Consider the following 22,524-nt stretch of genomic DNA (forward strand, 5'->3'; position numbering starts at 1 on the left):
GCTACTTCAGTTTTTTTTTTTTTAAGATGAGATATGAAAGATGGATATACAAAATATCTTAGAACTCCCCACTTTCCAAGTGGAGGAAAAAAACTGTTGGCATCGCTGTGCAAAAAGACACTGTTGATAACAAGAGATGAGCAGTAGGAAGAGATGTAAAATCACGCACTTTAAAACAAAAACCAACAGCCTAGGAAATTCCCTGTCAGAAATGACTGTGAAAAAGTTTCCACATATCAGCTGAGCAGAAGGTGACTGAATTGTTCAGGTGATGCAGCAGAAGGAGAACCCAATACGATCACAGCATGCATCCTCCAGAAATACAGTTCTGGGCTCTTCTCCACGACCCCAGCAGAGACCTTATTTGGAAATGTTGCACACATTCCCAGCTGTGTGTTTTAAATAAAGACGGCTTAAAGCCATACACATACATAGAGTCAGAAAAAGCTATCAGGATTATGAGAAGAAAGAAAACTAATACTTGACAAAGTGCAGGAAGAGCACAGCTTCTTCAGCCCACACTGAGAGAAGGATCACTATGCAGAAATAGAAAGGAGGAAAAAGAAATATTTTCAGTAAAAGGCAATGCAGGTATAAAGCCTAATGAGCAGGAAGCTGAAAGAAGGCTGCAATCTAATGAACCACAGAGATTCTCCAAGCCAGACTCCACAGGAGCTGTGATAGAGAAGGCTTTCAAACTGAAGCGAGGCAAAGTTATGAGTGTGCTGTACAAGTGTGCAATGGCAGTGACCCAGAAAATTCTTTCCAGATCCATGTCACTCATCCAAGCAGAAAAATCTGAAGTAAGCCTGTTGTTTGATATACTTAGTGCTCAGAAGCAGACCAATCAACAGAGGAAGAAAAAAAGACAAAATCCAACATGACTAATATAAAAACATCTTAGATGTTCTTATTCGTAGCTTCTTAGTAAATACCCAAGTGCTCTGAACACTTCCAACGAAAAATTTCTTAAAGATATAAATATTTAGGGACCTTCTGTGCACAGATGCAAAAACTGAGCCCTGTCTCCAAAAAATACCATATTAACTGAATGAAATTTGATGAAAATTTAAAGAGAGACATGACTATTCACAAGCAATTAAATGGAAATTTTGTTTGAAGTCTGACGGCTGCAGCCATGTCAATGCCACCCTTGAAGTTTTAAGTAAAGGATTATCTTTGCTTTAGAGTATCAAGGAATAGTTCAGGAGAAAAGTGGGTGGAAGTTTCCACTATTTTCTTTGACTGACAGTGAAAGTTGCACTTCTGCTTCACCTCAAACAAAAAAAAGGACACAAAGAATTGCAATATTACTAATAAATCACAAGTGGACATCAAAGTCCTTGCTAAAGCTTGTTTTTCCAAATATTTTGATTGTAGCATTTTTTAATATAAAGAAAAATGTACATTGCCATAATCATTAGTCTTAGCTTGTTAATTGCACAATATTGAGCTCTTAAAACAATGTTACAATTTTTTTTAAAAAGTTGGACAACTACAAGGCAATTAATTTTGATTGAAAATGGGGATAATATTATTTTCAAAGGTTAATTTCAAAAGAAAGATTTTCAAAAGAAAGATTGCTTAAAAAATCTTTAATGTCTGTAGATAATACTTCTCAGACCAATGCAAAGAGTAAAATCTTTTCATATTTGCATTACAAATAGTATAGGTAGTCTTCCTATTTTTCTGGCTAATGAAGAAAGAGTACAGTAACAAGATAAAATGTTTTTTAATGACAAGTATGTTGCAAAACCTTCAAATAGTATATTTTACCATAACTATGATTTTTTAATGCTATACTAACATGACTAGTCAAAACAGCTTTATTACTTATTTTATGAGTTTTGCAAGTGCGAATGTTCTCATGCCATGGCAACACAACACCAGTGAATGTTGCTGTAACACCCCAAGCTTTGCTTGCTACTTTATTTACACTTTTCCTCAGATGGTAGTCAAAGAAAATTAATGAAAATATTTTACTCTGACACAAGTTTTTAAAACTGTATGTGCTGTCATATCATCCTGCATTCCTAATACCTCCATAGTTTCTATTCTGTCACACAAAGCAAGATTCCAACTTCTATGAACAACTCAACTATTAACTACTTTGGCCAGAAAACTTACTAGTGTGTGCTCACTGAGATCATAGGAGGAGAAAGGCTAAAGGATCATTTTTCGTCTTTTCATCAAGGAGTCTTTAGGAAGTGCTACAGTGCTTCCTGAATTCTGGAGCACAGTGCAGCAACAACTGTGCAAAGCTATTTGAAATTATTTACATATATCAGCACAGAATTATTTTTTATAGTAATAATATCTCCAATAAATTTTGAAACAACCTGCAGAGCTTTTCTTTGTAGTCCAAGTGACATTTACTCAAAACTGTAATATCTAACACTAAATTTCATTAGCCTCCCATCTTGTCTTTTTTTTTTTTATTGCCTTATTTTTACAAATGCCAACAACTATATTATAAGATAAGCAAAACAACAAGGTCCTATATGGAGCCCGTTATAATCAAGGCTGGTTTAGAATAAGCAGACATTGTCAACTGAAGCACCATGTTATTCTGCTTAAAATGCTGACATTCACATGTGACTTTTCAGAAATTCATCTATTTGTGTCAGTGCAGGTGTGCACACAGTTTAAATTATCCTGTACGGTCCTGCCTTGCGTCAACAGCATCCTAAAAACACAACCCATGTAAAACCTTACATATTCTACTGACACCATGAAATGTTTCAGTGGTGTTTATTTAGGAAGAGATTTTTACATCACAGATTGCCAAGCTGCAGAAAAATAAGCAGTACAGAAATCAGGTTGAAATACCAAGACCAGTAACTGCAGCCCATTCTACAAACACAATCAAGTGACATTCATCTTTTTTCTCTCATCTACCAGAAGTTAAACACTGGAGTAGTTTTCATTTACATGGTCAAGATGGGTGCATTTACCTGAACTACTGCATAAGGTCACCTTGCAATGACCAGATAATTTGAGAGCAAAACCAACTTCTCATTTACAACAGCACTAAAAAAGTAGTAGCTGTTCACTGTAATATACAGTGCAAGAAATTTAGAAAGTTACTTTCATTAAAGTGGTAGACATTTTAGTCATTACTACCTTAAGCATGTTATCTCTGGATTCTGAACTGAATAAAACCCGAGTTGGAACACTGAGCCTCCACTTAAAAAAAAAACCTCTAAAAATAATCATGCTACTCTAACTCAGGAATTCCTAATTTTAGTTTTCCCTGGGTGCCATCATCACAGAAGGGATACTAATGTACAATACTAATGGAAGTTGCAGGTGTAGGAGTGACATTTAACTGCCTAAACAACCTCTTCCTTCAACAGGAAATAAGTAGTAAACTAGATTTTCTATATCCTACTGCTGACATGCACACCACTGTTTGGGAAACTCCACTTGAGTAACCATTTATTTAGGAAAAGCAGCTGTATTTTTCAGAGACCTTGAAGATATCTGTTAAATGGAAATGTCTAAAAATACTTTGCCCTGAAATGCAAGAAGTCTCTAATCTTCTCACAAGACACAAAGACCACTCCAAGAACAAAATTTTTAAAAATCCAAAACAAACAACAAAAACAAACAAAAACACACCGAAAAAACCCAAAAAAAACCAACCAACCAACAAAACCCCCAAAAAACTCCAACAACAACATTATCAACTGTTGATGACCTACTGATTTGAAAATGAGCAAGACGGAATAGGACAGAAATTCCCAGAGCCAGACCACAGAAAATATTTGCAGAAGTCATACACCTTGCCATACAACAGGCAAGGAGAGGTACACCTAAATACAGGTTTCCACAGTTATTAAAAGAAACTAACACTGCTCACATTTTAGTTTGGTTTTCAGTCTGCTCCTACAGCTGTGAACAACTTCAGGTTTAAAATAAAATATGAGTCTTCTCTGCTGCTTTAAAAAAAATCCAGTGAACAACCATTTCCAGACACAGAGTTAATTATTTAAGTAGTACATTTTACTAAGGCACCAAAATCCATAAATTCATACATTTTCCTTTTCCTCCTGGTTCCTTAAAAGTGAGGACAACAGAAAAAAGAATATTCTACATCATATATGTGTATTTCAAAAGGAAAAAAAAATCCCTCTACAGTCAGCTACTTATTCAAAGGTCAAAAAACCTAGCTGAAAATCCACTGGTCAAGCAGGATTTTCAGCAGGTCAAGACTGAAAAGGCAAGTGAGACACATCCAAGTCTAACATCTGACTCTTTCCTGAGCAACCTAGCTGAGAAAAGAGTTACTGCCGGCCAAAAAGTTGGAGAATACAGGTTCCTCTTCTTCCTAGTTTGTTATCAGAATTGCATTAGGATTTAGAGGTCAAGCTGGACCTTGACTGGTGAAACAGCACAGGCAAAGAGTGCTTGTTTTGAAGAGCCTTTTTTTAGCTTTTTACATGCAAGGAAAAAAACCAAACCACCCCACCAAAACAAACCAAACAAAAGCAACCCAAAACCAACAAAAAAAAAAAAAAAAAAAAAAAAAAAAAAAAAAACACAAATAAACAACAAAAAAATCAAACAAACAAAAAACCCACCAAAAACTTCCTCAACAAATGAAGAGCACAAAGAACTTACTTGGACTAAAATGAGAACAGGGTTGATGGTTCAGCAAACCTAGGATATAGCTAACTGAGAAATAATTCCCAAAATTCAGTTTAAATTTCACAAATTCAAATTTTTTTTCACTTTTTTTTTTTTCAACCATGACTAAACACATTCAGGTACAATGTCCTTCATCACCCCCTTTTCAAGCCATCGATCCTACTACCAATAGCAAATGTATGGCTCAGTTTTGTACCCATGTTCTCTTTTTCAGGCTTCCCCATGCTCTTTCAAATCATTCTGCATTAGACCTTCCTGACATTCATGCAACCCCTACAGCATTTGGCAGGCTGGCAGGCACACAGTAGCAGATAGGCATTTAGGAAACAATGCCGTGGATGGAGGCCTAAGAGCACAGCCCAGCTCCCATTCTTCTGGCTCTGCAGGAAGAACAGCAGCACGGAACAGTACGAGCCTATTTTTAACAATAAAACAAGCCAACATTACTACAAGCACAAAGGGAGACCCACAAAATAGAACAACGTCATTTTTATGAAATCATTCTTCAGAGGAGGAATAAAAGAAGAAAGCTTTAAACCAATTCTTCTGACTTGCAAGGTCACAGTTTGGAGTCAAGCTATAAACTAATGAATCCTACCTAGTGTGTTTGTCCAAAGGACCCAGCACACAGCACCTATGCTTGCAAGAGAGTGACAGGCTGCAGTCAGACAAAATGAGGCAGTATTTATAGACTGAGTGAAAGAAATCCCAGGCTGAGGTATTTGACCATCAGGTTATTTTCTGGGTTTGCAGCATGGTTCCTGGCTGTCCCTATGTCTCTGAAGATCAAGTAACTGCAGTTAGCAAGAGGATGCATTACTGTCAGCAAATGCTGGCATATGGTCACCAGCCAAGCCTGAGACAGTTGAAATAAAGAATCTACAGGTAGAAAGGGCTGCATGGAGCTACATTTTATGGCATTTGTTAGCTTATTAACAGATCCTAAATGCACATACAAAGTAATACTTTGCTCTTCTCCGCATTCTAAGTCACAAGCCTGCTTTTCCTCTATTTTGAAAAGCAACTGGCTCTTGATCCGTGTTGAGAAGCTGGAACTGAAAGAGAAGGTTGGTGTTAAACCAGTTTGCATATTCCCAGTTTAAAGGAGAATTGTCATCTCCATCTGCATCTAAGAGCTGGAAGTGCCATGGAGGTACGCATACATTTGAGTGTAGAGAGTCACAACTGTTTTCACATTTAAAGCAAAATCTTTTTGACATTTTGTCAAATGGTTCAGAGATTTCTGCTGTTTACAGAAGTCACTAAACAAATTCAGAAGACATGTAAGAAAAAATCAGAAAACCCATTTGAATTAAAGGAAGGGTTGTCACACTCCATATACCACAAAGGACAGGAATTATTGAAATTGTAGCAGATCAAATTATTTGATGCCTTTTTAAGGTGTTCCTGTCAGGGTTTGGAAGGAACATCATATTAGTGGAGACATCATCTTGACTGCCTATAACTCAGGGCTTGGGAAATGCTAGAAAACTACTCAGTCCAAGCTGTGAGGTTTAGCAAGCTACCTTCCATTTAGGAAAATTCACTTTTCATGAAAAGGGAACTAAACATGCCACAATTTTGTGTTCCAACATCTGCAATGGAGACCAGTGATTGCAAAAGAACCTAAGGCCTTATTTTTAGCTTTTTGAGTAGCTTAAGGTTTAGGCCAAGTATAGAATGCCAGGTTAGCTGAACACCATGAACTAACTGGTTCGTGGCAGCAAGCCTCATATTTGCAGTGAGAGCAACAGAAAAAGACAAATATAGCCATTTGCCCCAAGGACCAACATTCTTGCTAATGCAAATAATAGAATCTTGCAGTCTAGTGACCAAGTCCAGCACCAAAAGAGTAAATTACAAACAACACACACAGAGAATTTCCTATGTTCCAGTTATTTCACCAAATTTTGTGAACTTTCATCTTTCCCTAGTGACAAATAAAATAAAATAAATTTAGGCAATAGCTGATCTCCATCCCTACACCTCAGACTTATTAGGGACCAAGCAGCAGCACTGCTCGTGTCAGGTACTATTATAATGTAAAGCTATTTACCTTCAACATCACCCATATAACAGCAATGCAAGCTCTTGTCCTTCTAGTATCCTCATACAGAACAGGGGATTTGGAAGGAATGATAAACACTCCAATAAATTTTAGCTTCTGGGCACAGGATCAGCTTTCACAAGTAACCCACTGAGCAGAGACCTCTTCAGCACAGTTTATTCTTCTCCTGGTTCTCAGCTGAATCATCACCATCTCAAAATGAAGAGCAAGAAGACTACTGGCAAGCTGACAAAATTGGAATAACCACCAACTATCCAATTCTGGGATACCATGTGAGTGCCAGCGACATTTCTGTAACAGACTGGTGGATTAAGCATGCAGAGGTCAGAATCCTAAAAACCCTGCAGAACTGCTGGAGTTATGCCACACTTCTCTTGCTCTACAGCTACCACATTCTTAAATACAATATTGGCAATGAAGTGTGGTGGGTACAAGATTCTTTGGTCGAGGGTAAATCTCAAGACATTCATATTTCATGTTTCTCAAATCCTTGATATTAACCATATTTCTTAAACACTGGAAACACTAGTTCAGTATTACACCCACTAGCAGAAGTCTTGAAATACCCTACCAAGTGGGGTTTCTTCTCTTTCTAGCAGTATTACTTCTATTAATTTCAAGTTTTAGAAAAAGCTACCAAGAATCCATCAGTAGTAGTACATAAAAGAATTAGTAGTTTGGTCATATATCTGCTGTTGCAATTAAGGTATCAAAAATAAAAATCAGATTTTTAATAAAATAACCCTAAAATCCTGAAAATCTTGTCTCTATTTCAGTCAAGCAAAAATCATACCACTGTGTATTCAATGAGGGATTAGTAAAATTCGCTCAGTTTTCAAACATCAAGGATGCTGTTAAGGGCTAATTTGTAGCAATTTAAAGCCTAGAATACAGCAAGGAATAAAAAATATGCAAAACAATTGAAAAAACCAAACTTCAAATAAGCTTAAAAAATTATACTTCAGAGTTTCCAGCACTAACATCATGATGCCAGAGTGCTGATGCTCTGAACATAGCCTAAATGTTTACAAAATTCCAGTTTAGAATTTAGAAATCATAGTTCCTAATGCTCATATTCTTAAATCATTCCTGTTATCTCTTGATATTTCATTGATTTTGCAGACAACCTGTAAAGTTTTCAAGTACAGAAGTATTTTGCAGAGACGCTTCAGGTCATGTTAGCAGCAGAATACAGAACATGAGACACCTCCCCTCTCTTTTGCTGCTGGAGTCGTACCCGCAGCAATCACAACTGCAGAAAAAAGCAGCACAACTCACAGCATTTACCAATCCTCTTATAAACTACATGTTTACATATCACTGAGATCCCCTGCCTTAGATAACTAAAAATTAAATTTCCCCAAAAATCTAACTTACTTCCTCACTGGAATATTTTTACCATTTTGTTTGCTCAAATGTTCAGTTTACATCACTTGGAAATGAAGTGCCAGCATTAAGTATCACTGATTAAAACCCTTGAGCCAGTATTCAGCAAGGGACTGCAACTATTTTGCAGGTGGAATAATGAACTTGAGATACTGAGGCACAGGATTTCCTTAGTTTTCTAAGTGCTTGCTTCCAGTTACAATGAACTTCATGCTACTCATTGTGTATATTGTGAATGTCATATTTAACTTATTTTTAACTTAGGCTACTTAACACAACATATTAACTATGCTTTTTAGAGTTTCTCTTCTTCCTATGCCTTTATTAACTCATAGAATCAGGAGCAAGTCAACACTATGTTAAGGAATTTAGGATTTTTTACTTCTTTTGATGTTTGGGATTTTTGGTTGCTTGGATAGTTTTTGGTTTTTTATAATTGTTGGGTACCAGCAGCTCTCAATTTCAGCCAGATTTTCAGCACATCTGATGATCAGGTAGGAGTGCCAACAACTCAGTAATAATAAATAGCTTTAGTCTCTCAGTCTCAAAATAGCATTTTGGAAGAAGCTGACTTTCCTTTTCAGGTTCACATCTGCATTGTGACTATAAATGCCACATTACAGTATGCACCATCAAAAGCATCACTCTGCAAACACTCCAACAGCACCACTACATTCGGCCAATTTAGAATATAAACCAGAGCCATAATACTGAATATGTTGTGAGGCCTGAAAATCTCTTACTTCATAAACGTGCTAAAAAATGCCCTACTGGGCAATATTCTACATCAACTACCCACACTGACCTGAAAAAAATTTAGATACTTCATTACATATAGATGGCAGCCTTTCTGGTATGCTTTTGAGATTGGTTTTATTTCCCCTCTTCTCTCACTTTGAAATATGCTGTGCAATCCCCAGGCATTGAAGTCATAACAGAAAGATAGCAGGATATCCTCTATGTGCCAAGGATGTTCTCATTGCCATCTCTACAGGTCACTAAATGCATTCACAGTCATTCCTCTGAAATGACCCAAATTTTGCCATTTATAAGCTTTTGGGGAAATCTGCAGTTAAATGCTGTCCAGCAGAACAGGAATTCAGCCAGTCTACCACAGATCTCTGGTAAGATGCCAGGCAAGTCACTTAAAATCAACCTTTTATATGATCATTGGGCTGTGAGTGTCTGAACTGGGCCAATACAGAAAACTCAAGCAACAAAATCTATCATTTGCATGCTTATTTAGACCTTCCTATGCTGTGGAATGACCATCTTAAGCTCTCAAAATTCTGCCCTTATGTTTTGCCAAAGATTTGCTTCAGCAGACCTTACTGAAAAATGAAGATAATGCCACCCCCACAATACTTTAATTATTTGCCTGAATACTGTAGTTACAAGCATCTTGAAAAGCCACAGAAGAGAATAATATTTATGCTTTTCTCTTCTGAGTAAGACTTGAATAGTACACCATAAACACAACCTGGCCTTTTGAGCAATGAAGCTAGCCCAAAACATCAAACAGCTTCTCATTACAAAGATATCCATCTTGAGATAAATCTTGCAGAAGATGCACAATCCTGCAATTAAAGACCATCATAATGCACTTATAAAGAGGTGAAACACTATTTCTAATCACATGAAAAATCCACAACCCCTTTACTGGCCTCCAGTGAGGATTTTTTTTTTTAAATACACAAATTAAAAGGAAAGGAATAATCAGTAGAGGCCAAACCAAAAATCTGGTTTCAATAAGTGCTAAAAATAAAGGTGCCTAACAACAAAAGAAAATAATCTGTATCAAGTCCCAGAGCAATGTAATTCATCAAGATGAACAAAATCATAACCATCAGCAACTGCAGCAGCTAACAGGTCACTACTACCTAGACAGAGCTTTTTCCATACATCTATTTTTTGTTCCAGATACGTATAAAGAAACGAGGACAAGCTTAGCAACTGTAGCCATCTGATCACAACACCACACCTCTTTTCCACAACTTAGAAGTGCTGTGTGATGCTCACTCAAAGGACAAATAACTATATCACGCTAAATTTATTATATGAGTCAAAGAAAAATATTGATGATCTCTTCCAGTAACAGAAAATGATTTCTGGTATAGTTCTAGATTTCTTCAGAAAGCATGCCAACAGGCACCTTTACTACACATCCAACTAAAATAACCATATTTGAACAATCCCCATTCAAGACTTTCCCTCAAAATATCACTCATTTCCTTCTCTTTCCTGGGAGGGAAGGGACCCCTAGCACATGGCCACAAATCTTTGTGAATTAAAATATGGTAAGAACAACCCAAAAATTTGTCTTAGTGCTTCCAATATTTTTTAGTATTTCAAGACAGGTTGAGCACATCAAAGACTGCAGTGCCCATGATCACTGAAGAAGTGTCACTGTGCCAGCAGCAAAACTTGTCCTTTTTTAGAAGACTTCATTTCAATTACACCTGAAGTAATAACTTACTTTCTTCCAGGTTGTCCATAAGTCACTCCAATGTATTGTGCAATCATGAGTTGTTAATCATTACACAGTCATACAAGAACTATGCATCTCAAGTCCCATTTTTACAAGTCATTATACCTGTCAATTTTTTCATTTTGTTTTTTTAGTTGATCTTGAGTAAAGTTCCTACAAACAACAGATTCAAAGGAAAAAGAGAAATTATATCAAAAGCTAACATCTTACAAGGCCCAAGCCTACAATGGGAGCCTTCATACACTAGACCGTCATGTGATTTTTTTTCCACATAATAAACCAGGTATAAGATGCAATTGTGAAGCTTTTCAAGAGATTGTTTGAACATCCACAAAACAATATTTTTTTTGCAACAGCATTCATCTTCGAAAAATTTAAGATTAGGAAAATTATAATGAAAGCCCTACAAAGCTGGTTGAGAGAACTGCTATAACCAGCAAGGACACAGCCAAACATAATGAACCTACTGAAGATGCCCCATCCCTGGAAGGGTTTCAGGCCAGGCTGCATGGGGCTTTGAGCAACCTGATCTAGTAGAAGGTGTCCCTGTCCATGCCAGAGGGGTTGGAAGAAGATGGTCTTTAAGGACTCTTCCAACCCAAACTATTCTAAGATTCCTTTAATTACACAAAATCTGGTAAAGTCCATCAAATACAAGAACTAAGCAGAAGTATTTTTGCAACAACCCTGCTTTCATTTCTCTGACATCTTTCACCCAGAGCATAATTTTACTCCCTGTTAAACAGATGACAGTAGTTGTGTATCAAGGAACACCTCTTTCAGATATGTGCTTGTAGCACTGCTTCAAACTCCTCCAATTTATGAAATATGAGGCATGGAAGACCAATACACTTAATTGATGCAGCTGACTTTATTTTTTATATTAAAAAAATCTAGGAAACGCAAGAGCATTTTGTACTCTTCTTCTTTCCATTTTCACCACGATTAACACAATGGCCAGTTTGCATACCACTTTCACAGAACAATAGATTTAAACCATACCCCTCATTCCCTGACTAAACTAGTGTGAAATTAAGATTTAACAGCATTAAGTAAAATTAATTCACAGAAATTTGTGAAACCCTGCACAGGAGATTTTTGCAGTCAGTTCCAGATTGGAACTGAATTTTGCATTCAGTTCCAGCAAATCAAGCTGTGAGACTCTGGGTGGGGATGTCACAGAAGTAATTAAGCCTCTCTCCTTGAAATAAGTTCAAGTCAGATATCCATAAAATATTTAGAATTCTGGGAACATACTAACATGAAAATAACTCATTACCAGAAATGATTAATTCAGTAAGTTTTTCCTCTTAGGCAAAGTAAGATAAACTCTTATGCCTTGGAACTCCAAGCTTCCCTTCCCTCTCTGTGAAAAATTTACATCTTTCAGTCTTAACTTCCAAGGAAAATAATGTCTACCTGGTGAACAGGCATGAAAAGTTTCATTGTTAAAGCAGTGTTTTTTGCTGAGCTAGACTGTGTCCTAACAGTTTAGTTTTAAAGTTCTATATAGTCTTTAAACTATGTCTTTTTTTCATGCAAAATCTCCAACTGCATGTCGGAGAGTATGATTTCTTTCTCTTGCATATCTGGGGACATTTGTAAAGCAATACCTTGACCTTTTTCCTTTTATTACTCCTACATTTTAGTCCATTCTCCATTTTGGAGAGTGAAATTCATCTCTGTGATTTAAATGCCTCAAAGTTATACAATTAGAACATGACAGAGTTTGTGATGTAGAGTTTCTGAAAAGCTAGTTTATTTTTTTCCTTTATCTATAAGCATTTATTTAATATCAGTTAAACTTGATGTGCTACCAGAGTAAATCTAGAAGTTTTCATTGACATTCTTTTGAGAGGAGAAAGAGCAGGAAAACATATGCAATACATATGCAGCTTTTTTATTTTATTCCTATTTGCAAATTCAAAGTATCCTATTCTATTTCAGCTTCTTCAGTGCTTGAGTATCAGGAGGAAAGAAGGTGGGTTTTGTTTGGGTTTTTATTAGATTAAGTTCTAAATATTTCATGAACACCAAACTGTTTGGTTAGGTGAACTCCCTTATACTTAGAACGTAATTAACAAGGGAAAGGAACAAAACAGTCTACAATAAGAAACTGTGATATGTTGCTACATGTGTAAGAAAAATTCACTGGATACATTTTAAAACATTTCTAGATTACTTTCTGTATTTCTACACAAACACTGAATTCTTGCAAAAAAAAAAATGTTCTTCCTTCAAAAAGTTCCTGCCATCACCTCTTCCCACTATTTATGATTCTTTAACTGTATCTGCTGAACATACTGTTCACATTCCCATGTACATTCTAAGACACGGTAGTCACAGAACACATATTCATAAATATCTTCTCAAGAAACAAATTTTAAGATTGAAAACTATATTGAACCATATAAAATCTAGCCTGAAGGTTTAAACATTTTAACTGAGTAATAAGGTTCTATACATTTTTATAGAACTTACAACATCTTTTGTCAAGCAAAACCTAAATTTCTAATTCCTGACACCTGAGGCCTTGTTAAATAATGTTTGCTCTTCTGCTTATGAATGCATTTTTCCCAAACAATAAACACAGGCAGCCTATGGGATTAAAGCATGACAAAGGTGTAGCTGACTCATGGGATCAATTAGAAAGCATCAGTACTTATGCCTTTTGTTCATTCCATGTTTTACTAACAGTTTCTGCATTTCAGCATAAGTGTATCACAGATGTTCAACGCCATGCTACAAAGCAAAACTACACTAGTACCACATACTAGACAAAATAAATCTATTCTTATCATCACCTACAATTATATCACTTGTTATACAGCTTATATATTACTTTAAAGTTTTAGCAAATGCATAATGATTTTAACTGAATGCTCAAAGCTTCCTGCCCAACCAAAGCATGTCAGCATTTTTTCAGTAAATTTTTAACATTCAAAAAGAACCTACAGAGTTGCCTTTTTTAAGCTAAAAACAATTTCAAATATAGCCACCGACATTAAAGCCACCTCCAAACCCACTATTAAATCCACAAGCAGGAAAGCCAGTGAGCAGGAAGACAAGCAGCTTCAATCTCCATGCAGTTTGCCCGTGACAGGTTATTGATAGAACAAACAGAATTTACAATACTTACTGAGTGTTTCTCCTGCTGGCCCATAACTCCATGGTTAGCTGGGATTGCAAGTGGTTTCATAATGAAGAAACATAAGCTGAACTGAATTTACACATCATGTACCAATTTCTTATGGATGGCAAGTCACCCTCTACAGCATTAAATTAAAAAGAGGCGGAGGGGGTGAAACCAAGCTGGAGCTAAAAGTGTCACTACTGGTAAGCTCAAAACCCCCCTCGCACTTGTAGTGCAGAGCAGCAATCCGAATGACGGCGTTAGTCTCCATTTTTGCAACACTCAAAGTCGAAGCGTGTCAGGACGTACAGAGCCTGATGAAACCCTACATATCCAGCATCCATTCAAGGGAACAAAACCATTCCCTGAGCCTGAGGAATGGGAAAGGGGGGAAAAAAAAAAAAAAAAAAGGACAAAAAAAAGCTAAAATGGCTGACTGCACAGAGACTCCCTCAAAAAGGCTTAATACAGTATTATATTGGTCAGGGTGCGGGAACCAGCCTCCAGCACTCAGCCAAGCATTGTTAATACTCCTGTTTCATTTGCAATCACACACTCACAAATGCAGCCTCCCCCCTCCCGCCAGCACTACCCTGCACTCCCCCAAAACCAGGGCAGTGCACACGAATAGGGACCTCCTCCCCTGGCTGCTAATGATGCTGACAGAGTAGTGACCAGTGATCTCTGTTCCACTCAGCTAACCAAGTTTGCACAATTAATCTCAGCAGCATGACATTGATGGGCATTTAATTTTATGATGCCTGTTCCTCACAATCGAGACAAGCACTTCTACCGCCCAAAGAGTCAGCAACAAAAATACAACAGTTACACACACAAAAACCCAGAGAATCATGAGTCTGAATGCAATACGCCAATATAATTACGTTATTGTGCTTACTTTGGAAGACCATGGCTGCAGGCAGTTGGCATAGCAACGCACAAGGAAAGCCATTTCCTGGGTAGAAAGAATGCTTCCTTTTCTAAATAAAAAATTCCTCTTAGGATACAAACGGCATTGCTGCTTCCTGCAGAAAGCAAAGACACTGAAGTCTGTCTCTTAACCTGCACACAGGCACACACTCAATGCAGTCCGAGTGATGTAAGTGGATTCCTCTCTCTCTCTCCTCTCCCTCCCTCTCCCTTCATCCACCGAAAGATTCGAGTCAAATGGAAGACACATTCCTAGAGGCTCGCCCCCTCTGATACTTAACTGTTTCACTCATTAAGGTAGAGATGGACAATGCAGATAAAACAGCAAGCTCCTGCCTGCGTCTGGTATCAGCCTCGGAAGATCAAGGCATCCCCAGAGGGGAGGGATGCGTTCGCTGCTGGCTCCTAAGAATATCACTGAAGTCAGGGTGGGAAGGAGGACCCACGTTTACCTCGCCAAAACCTGAATTGAACACGACTTTTCAAGAAGATATGCTAAAGCAGAGATATCACCTCCCTTCCCCCACCCCCCACCCAAAAGAGAGCTGCTGCAGAGCTGTAAACATTTTTATCACGTATTTACAAACAGTGCACTTGATGAGCTCGCTCAGATTTTCAGCAGCTTTGCCCTTTCCCAGGCCAGAGACATCCACCCAGAGGGTGGAGGTACATGTCCAGACACCTTTAACATACCATTTCAAGCCTTTCTTGAATGGAGCTCCTGCTTCTCCTTGCACACTGAATACACAAATTTTACTAAAAACACACAGGTATATAGGCTGTGGAAGAGATTGACATAAACACGGCATTTATAATTCTCCCCTCAGAATGTAACTGTATCTTAAACTCAGAAATGTCTCCAGTCACTCCCATTTACACTACACCCCTTCTCTCGCTGTATTGGTAAAATCATGCTGCAGAGGAGCTGAAAGGCAACAGGGATGTGCTCAAACAATAAACTGTCAGCCCCGTACAACGCACCTCTGAAGTGCCACAGGTTTGTACCACCTGACACAGGAGTGACCAAGCCAGGCACATGACACACTCTCATTAGGCTTCAACTTTAGCAGAGCTCTCTGTAACATCTTTACAACACATTCCTTAAAATCAGAGACCATCTGGCCTTACAATAACTTCAAAGTGCTTTGTTTGGTTTTTTTTTTTCCCCAACAAGGACAATAGAAAAAAAAACTTAACAGTTGTTACACAGGCAAAATTCACAGGAAAAAAAATTGGATGCTACAGAATGCTATGTCATACAATCTGCAGCTGCCTTCCCCCAAATTAACATGTACACTGATAATGAGCTTAGTTGGTTACACATTGATTTCCTTCACTCCTGGCAATGATTGCTAGCAAATGAGGCTATAAAAATTAGTGGAAATGAATTCTAGTAACAGCAGAGAAAATCCTGAAATAATCCAGTCTATATTTTGCACAATTCTTCAATGGACACAGTTTCATAGACAACATCTTTTAAATTGCATGTATTTACATTTATTTGAGTTTAATGACACTTATGCCCTTGGTCTTCAATATATCTAAAAGATAAATTATTCTTTAAATTATTCAATTACAACAGTTAGTTTAGAATGTTGAAAGTCTGTCATGTGCCAGTGCAACTAACAGATGATTTTAAAACATTAAATTATGCTTAAGCCTTGTAAAACAGTTTAATGCTGAGCACAATCAATTTTCTGATGAAGTGCTGATTAGAAGAAGCAGAACTTATGAATTTTAGGAAGCTTAGGCAAACCCTCTCTAGTACAAAATTTAAAAATACTCCTTGTTGACAAAGCAATTAAAACCCTCTTCAGTCTGATTGGGTGGCCTTGTGGTTAACACCATGAGCAGAATTTGAGTATTTTATGTTCATGTCAAGAAAAAAATGAAGTTCTGCCAAAACAGAAACATCTTCCCAGCGCAGGAAGGCAGTACACCACTTTCTGAACTCCGTCACACACACAGCTATCAACATGCATCCTCTCTGCATCAGTTGATATTTCCAGCTAAAATCCAGCATATGTTTCTGTGCCATAAGCCTTCACGAGAAACACGGAAATATTATTAAACCCATCAAAATAGTAGTGAAACACAAAACTTTCATATAACATTGCCATGAAACACTTTCTTACTACTTAATGCTGGTCACCACTATACACCTCTACCCATATGTTAGTAAATTAAGCCAGTACTTTGTCCAAGAATGCAAAAATTTTTATTAACCTAATGAAGTTTAATTGATGTTTACATACATCAGACTGACAAAAACTTTGTGGTTTCCAAAACAGAAAAATAAGCCTCAAAATGTGAAAAGTGAAATTTATGAAATTAGGTGAAGACAACACCACTCACAGACAAGTTGTGAGTCAAAACAGTTTTAAGAATAAATGGTCGATTCCATTTTCCTACTCCTTCCTCCTCAACTGCCACCATTTCCAGGTATGGTGTGATTGTACGTACTGTCCCTTTTCAGTTCAGAAAATACTCTCAAATAATTTATTTTAAAAAAGAAAAATTAAAGTAGAAGTCCAGTGAATTGTTATAGGTTACAGTGAAAAATGACTGGAATTTAAATCAGTGTAAAACACAAGAACAATATATTGTGTAAAGTTTCTATAATAAACAAGTATAAATACATCACAGAAAGCCAATCTGCAACTTTCTGTTCATGGGTTTTTCAAAACTCATTGCTTAGACTTAAAAGTTGGGGGGTGGGGAGGAAGGCAAGACAGTTTTGCAAAGGTTTTTAGGCTATTAAAGTGAAATGTTAATAAACCTGACATGCAATAATCGCACATGATGAGCTATCAAAATACAGTATTTATTTTTAAAAAATCTAGTGTTCCTTTATGAGTCACAGAAAAGAATGTTAAAAAGCCATTTGTATGGGCATCCTAGGACTACCTCACAGGATTAGGGATTCACAAGCAAAACTGAATTCTACATAGGAATTGGTAGAGATCTCAGTAGCATGTATCACCTCATTGTAATGTCTCTCAACTATTTTACATTCCAGAACATTATCTCACATTGATATCATTCTCCTAAGCAGTGCCAACAATGCCTGGAGTATTAAACCTTTCTAGGTTAATGACAAATGTTGCAACAACAAGTGATCTTAATTCCTCAGTTTTAAGCAGTTACCTTAACTCACAACTGTTTACAGAAGTATTTAAATTTTTATACAGATTACATACACAGAGACCATTCTTTTCCTGAAGTACCCCAAAATCACAAATTATCAGCACATTTTCCCCTTCCCTTTAAACACAATGTAAAGTATCATTTCCTTCATGTTCAAATACCTAGTCAAAAACCAACAGAACACTCTAAGGCCACTGAATTTACTGCCACTGCGTGACTCCGGTGGCTACAAAAAACATTCACAGTGAAGGGACAATTACACAGATATTACACAGCTGTGTAGGTGGAATAACAGACAGCTAAATTGAAGAGTGCAAGAATGGAGTACATAATTTTAAGGAAAATAAGGCAGACCTATCTTCTCTTTCGCCCATCCTCCTCACTTGGAAAGAAGTGGAAGTTTAAAACTTAAATTTAAGCTCAGGGCTATTGGACACAAAACTGCTAAAGCTCCCAGGAGCAAGTTTCTGAATTTTATAATGCTGGTGTTCTCTGCCTCCCACTAACCTTACCAGAGAGATTACTGTGTAACAGTCTCTTGCTCCCATCAGATTTAAAAACACCAACTGAAACCACTAAAAACCCAGAACAATAATTCACTCAAAATGCTATGATACACTAAACCATCCCATACAATACATAAGTCTTATTCAGACAAATTATTCAGACAAATTTACTGCTGACAATTTAAATCTCTGGCCATATGACCTGATTTCATGCAAATTACTTCCCATTTATCAGCATAAAGCAGATGTGGGACGGTCTAGGCAAAGCTATCCCTATTAGTATTTTCTCAAGAACTTTGAGAACTTTAAGTAAAACGGCTGAATAGAAGAATATTACCAAATATGTATATGTTCTCCAAAGTACTAAAATACCACTTTGGCCAAAACACACAGATAAAGTAACAGTATTCACCACATTAGGTTTTTTTAATTCATAAGGCTGTGGCACTGCCATCACTGTAACGATGTCCACTGCACAGCTGGTGACACCAAAGCCAGACTTACAATGGAGTGGTGCTTGCTGTTTTGATAACACATTTACTAATGTTACAGACCATTTGAACAAATGTCCTTCTGTTGAACTGCTGCTGCAGATGAATCAATAATCCAGATCTTTAAAATAATGACAAGCCCAGAGCAGTCGGGGCTGGTGTCTCAGCTGGGTGGATGTGCCATAGACTGCCAATCTTCCCTCTGACAGCAGACTCATATGTCACCTTCTGTGCACAGCTCTGCTTTCAGTACAGCAAACTTTTTATTTGCATGCCATTCATCTTAAAATGGGAGCAACTTATAGTATTCATCTAAAATACTTGCCATTGAAACCTCTTACGTTGGACAACTATGTTAGAACAGATACGAGGAAAACCTATGGATGGTCACTCTTCCAAAATGTGACAAAATATCCTATTTCCAGATTATCTGTCAAAATCACATATTACATACATATATATGTAAGTTTGTGAAGTCACTTTATGTGATGTTTAACTGATTTACCTGTGATTTTTACACAAAACAAAGTGCTCGTTCTTACACAAGCCGAAAGTTGAATGCATGGCTTTAAAACTATACATTATCATCATTAAATTAAAAAATTAGGCCTAAAATTTGCAATATTAATTACTTCAGTTGGCAGAATGGTCACAGATTAGTTTCATTTCTTTAACTGTTTCAGTACTTCAGAAGTGGAAAAAATGCATTATGTCAGGACAGATGGAAGTTTTTCCCAATGTTTACAAAATTTTCTGACATTGGTGTAATGATTAGATTTAACAATGGCACATTAACTACATCAGAGAAGGTGAGAATGTGCATTCTGTTCTTGAACTGGGGAAAAAATAATGAAAGAGAAACAGCAGACACACTTCTAAGGTCAAGAATCATGATGTCAAGCATACAGGAGTAGCAAGTTGTCTTTACCAGATCTAAACAGCACTTTGACATCCATACCTGCTGGGGACAAGGTTCACTACTGAGATACAAATCGGCCCACTGTCTTGGAGGAAAAACAAACTAACAAAATATCCACAAAAACTCCCACATATCATCATGTCCATACCAATTTCACAGCAGGAATCCAGGGACACAAGTCCTGCACTTATGTGAGGCAACACTAAAATTTCACACTCTCTGTTGTAGAACAATGTAGGAAAACTTTAAAGAAGGGGGATGACTGCATAACTCTTTCATGTGTATCCTACTGCTTCACTGTAAAAATGTAAAAATAAAACACAGAGATTTTTCTGAGGCCAATAAACTGTCCAAATTCTATATTGTTAAGGTCATTAGTAGTCTCATTTAAACTCGTCACCTGAAATACACTGACATATTTGCATTACAAGGATGATTATTGTGGCACAGAACTGAACATATCTGAGACCAACCAAGGCAGGGGAACAACTATTTAATGTCTCAATATGAAATATTAATGGATTAAAAACAAGCAAACCCCAGATTTTCCAGTCTCCTGTAAATGCTTGCTGGTTTTCTGTTGTTTTTTGATGTTTATTTATTCATTGGGTGACTTCAGCAGTAGTGAAGGGCAGTATTTTCATTCTCAGCTAATACAATATGCTTTTCTGAAGGCAACAATGCTGGTGAGGGGCTTGGAATACAAGTCCTATGAGGAACGACTGAGGGAGCTGGAGTTGTTTAGCCTGGAGAAAAGGAGATTCAGAGGTGACCTTATCACTCTCTACAACTTCCTGAAGGATAGTTGTAGTCAGGTTAGTCTCTTCCTCCAGGCAGCAACAGACAGAACAAGAGGACACAGTCTCAAGCTGCACCAGGGGAAATATAGGTTGGATAATAGGAAAAAACTTTTTACAGAAAGGGTAAAAAAGTACTGGAATTATCTGCCCAGAGAGGTGGTGGAGTCACCATCCCTGGATGTGTTAAAGAAAACTGGATATGGCACTCGGTGCCATGGTTTAGTTGAGGTGTTAGGGCATGGGTTGGACTTGATGATCTTGAAGGTCTTTTCCAACCTAGTCATTCTGTGATTCTGTGTGTGTGTGTGGTTCTAACAGTTTCTTACTTCGAACCATTAAGGGAGAATTTGAAATTCTGTTTAAGGTGCAGGCGTAGACAGGACCAGCAGAAAGCCACCTGTCTGTTCATCGCTTTTAATGCATACTTGGACATCTCCCAGGGTAACTTACTACTTATCTCTGATGTTTTGAGGAAGTTTAACTTTGAAAGACCTGATTGCGGTTAGAGATTATTTTCACTCACTTCAGCTTCTGTTGGAAGGAAATAACTCGTTTTTGTCTCCAGTCATAGTCTCATGCCAGGAGACTCTCTGAAGAGCCTACTCCAGGGGTTCCCAATTAAAATCAACACTGAAGAGTTTACTAGTGTAAGATCATTTTCTTTTGGGAGAACTCTCTCCTTGTGCCCTTGCATATCCTCTCTTGTGTAATGCACCATGCACTAACATATCTTGAGAGCTTTGTGCCCTGCCTCTAGCAACTGTACAGAAATAATTTATACAAATCTCTTATCAGTAATAAACCCCATGCAATTTCACATGTCCTTTAGTTTAAAAATAATAATCAAGCAAAATAAGCCAAATTGATTTTCTATAGGAAAAAAGTCAAACCACGACATCATATCCTTCAAATAAAGAAAACTTAATATAAAAGTCTAAGAAATGCCCTTTCCCTTTCCTCTTCCCTAATCAAATAAATCAGGTAGCCAACTACCATCACTTGATGGATGTCCCATTTTGCAAATGTGACACTAGATTTTTTCCCTTGCAATTAAAATATCAGCTAGCTAGATTCAGAAGTGATAAATAAAAATAGGTAGAAGTGCACCTATTAGACTGAGTTTCCCTTGGTTGTACACTATTTCATATTCCAAGACTGGTGTCATAATTCTTGCTTTTAACGTGGTCTTTTGTGCACCACAGATCATTTGAAAACTTTAAAACCAGTTAGCTGCAGGCCTTTACATTCACCAAATTAGTGTTCAAGAGTAATACATAATTTAGAAGTAAAAGGAAGGAAAAGTAAAATAGTTTACATTGTAGGACATGCATACACACACACAATATTTTATTCATATAAAATAATGAAAAAGTGTGAGAAGACAATATGTGTAAATTTTCTGCCAGACAAAAGGGATTTTAAAAGTACATAAAAAGTATGTCTACACAATAGGGTGGTGAAGGACAGGGAAAGAATTCACACACAAACCTTGTGGTAAATTCAAAGTAACTACCTTGCTTTACTTAGGACTTGTTAGCTCTCCTGAAATGAACTGTTACTCATTGAAGGATGCAAGCATGGATAATGGCATTTACACTCAGCAGGATCTAGCCTGGGCACTGTAATACACACATCTACCAAATAAAGTTGAAAATGGTTTATCCATCACACATTAGACACGCTCCGGCACCTCAATGTCCTTTTTGTAGTGAGAGACCCAAAACTTAACAAAGGATTCCAGGAGTGGCCTCACCAGTTCTGAGCACAAGGTGACAATCACTGCTGATCCAGGCCAGAATGCCATTTGCCTTCTTGGAACTTGGATCATTACATTTTCCCCATGTTTCAATTCTATACTTTCTTAGTTGCTTAGGATATTTTAACTACTCAATTTGTTAATTTTTTTAGAACTTTGAAATCCCCTCAGCAAAATGATAATTTGAAACTAGTCAAGTCAAATACAAGGCTCTATTAAAAGTACTCAGAAACACCTAATAATACTAATA

General features: G+C 37.2%; 1 protein-coding gene across 8 annotated transcripts in view; it reads right to left on the reverse strand.

Annotated features, from left to right (window-relative positions):
- RAPGEF2 (Rap guanine nucleotide exchange factor 2) overlaps positions 1 to 22,524 on the reverse strand; it is a 185,276-nt gene that overhangs the window by 56,592 nt on the left and 106,160 nt on the right. Inside the window, exons 1-2 of one of the 8 annotated variants that reach the window (XM_068187183.1) lie at positions 14,624 to 14,651; positions 13,732 to 13,769 (exon numbers count right to left, since the gene is read on the reverse strand). The exons of 4 other annotated variants lie outside the window; for them this stretch is intronic. In XM_068187183.1, the coding sequence (XP_068043284.1) occupies positions 13,732 to 13,769; positions 14,624 to 14,636 (51 nt within the window). In that variant the 5' untranslated portion in view covers positions 14,637 to 14,651. Of the gene's footprint in view, positions 1 to 11,674; positions 11,746 to 13,731; positions 14,253 to 14,623; positions 14,693 to 22,524 lie in introns of those variants that run through there. 3 more of the 8 variants (XM_068187182.1, XM_068187181.1, XM_068187184.1) reach the window with 3 other exon arrangements.

Source organism: Anomalospiza imberbis, chromosome 4 (genome assembly GCF_031753505.1).
Source record: "Anomalospiza imberbis isolate Cuckoo-Finch-1a 21T00152 chromosome 4, ASM3175350v1, whole genome shotgun sequence".
Lineage (NCBI taxonomy): Eukaryota > Metazoa > Chordata > Aves > Passeriformes > Viduidae > Anomalospiza > Anomalospiza imberbis.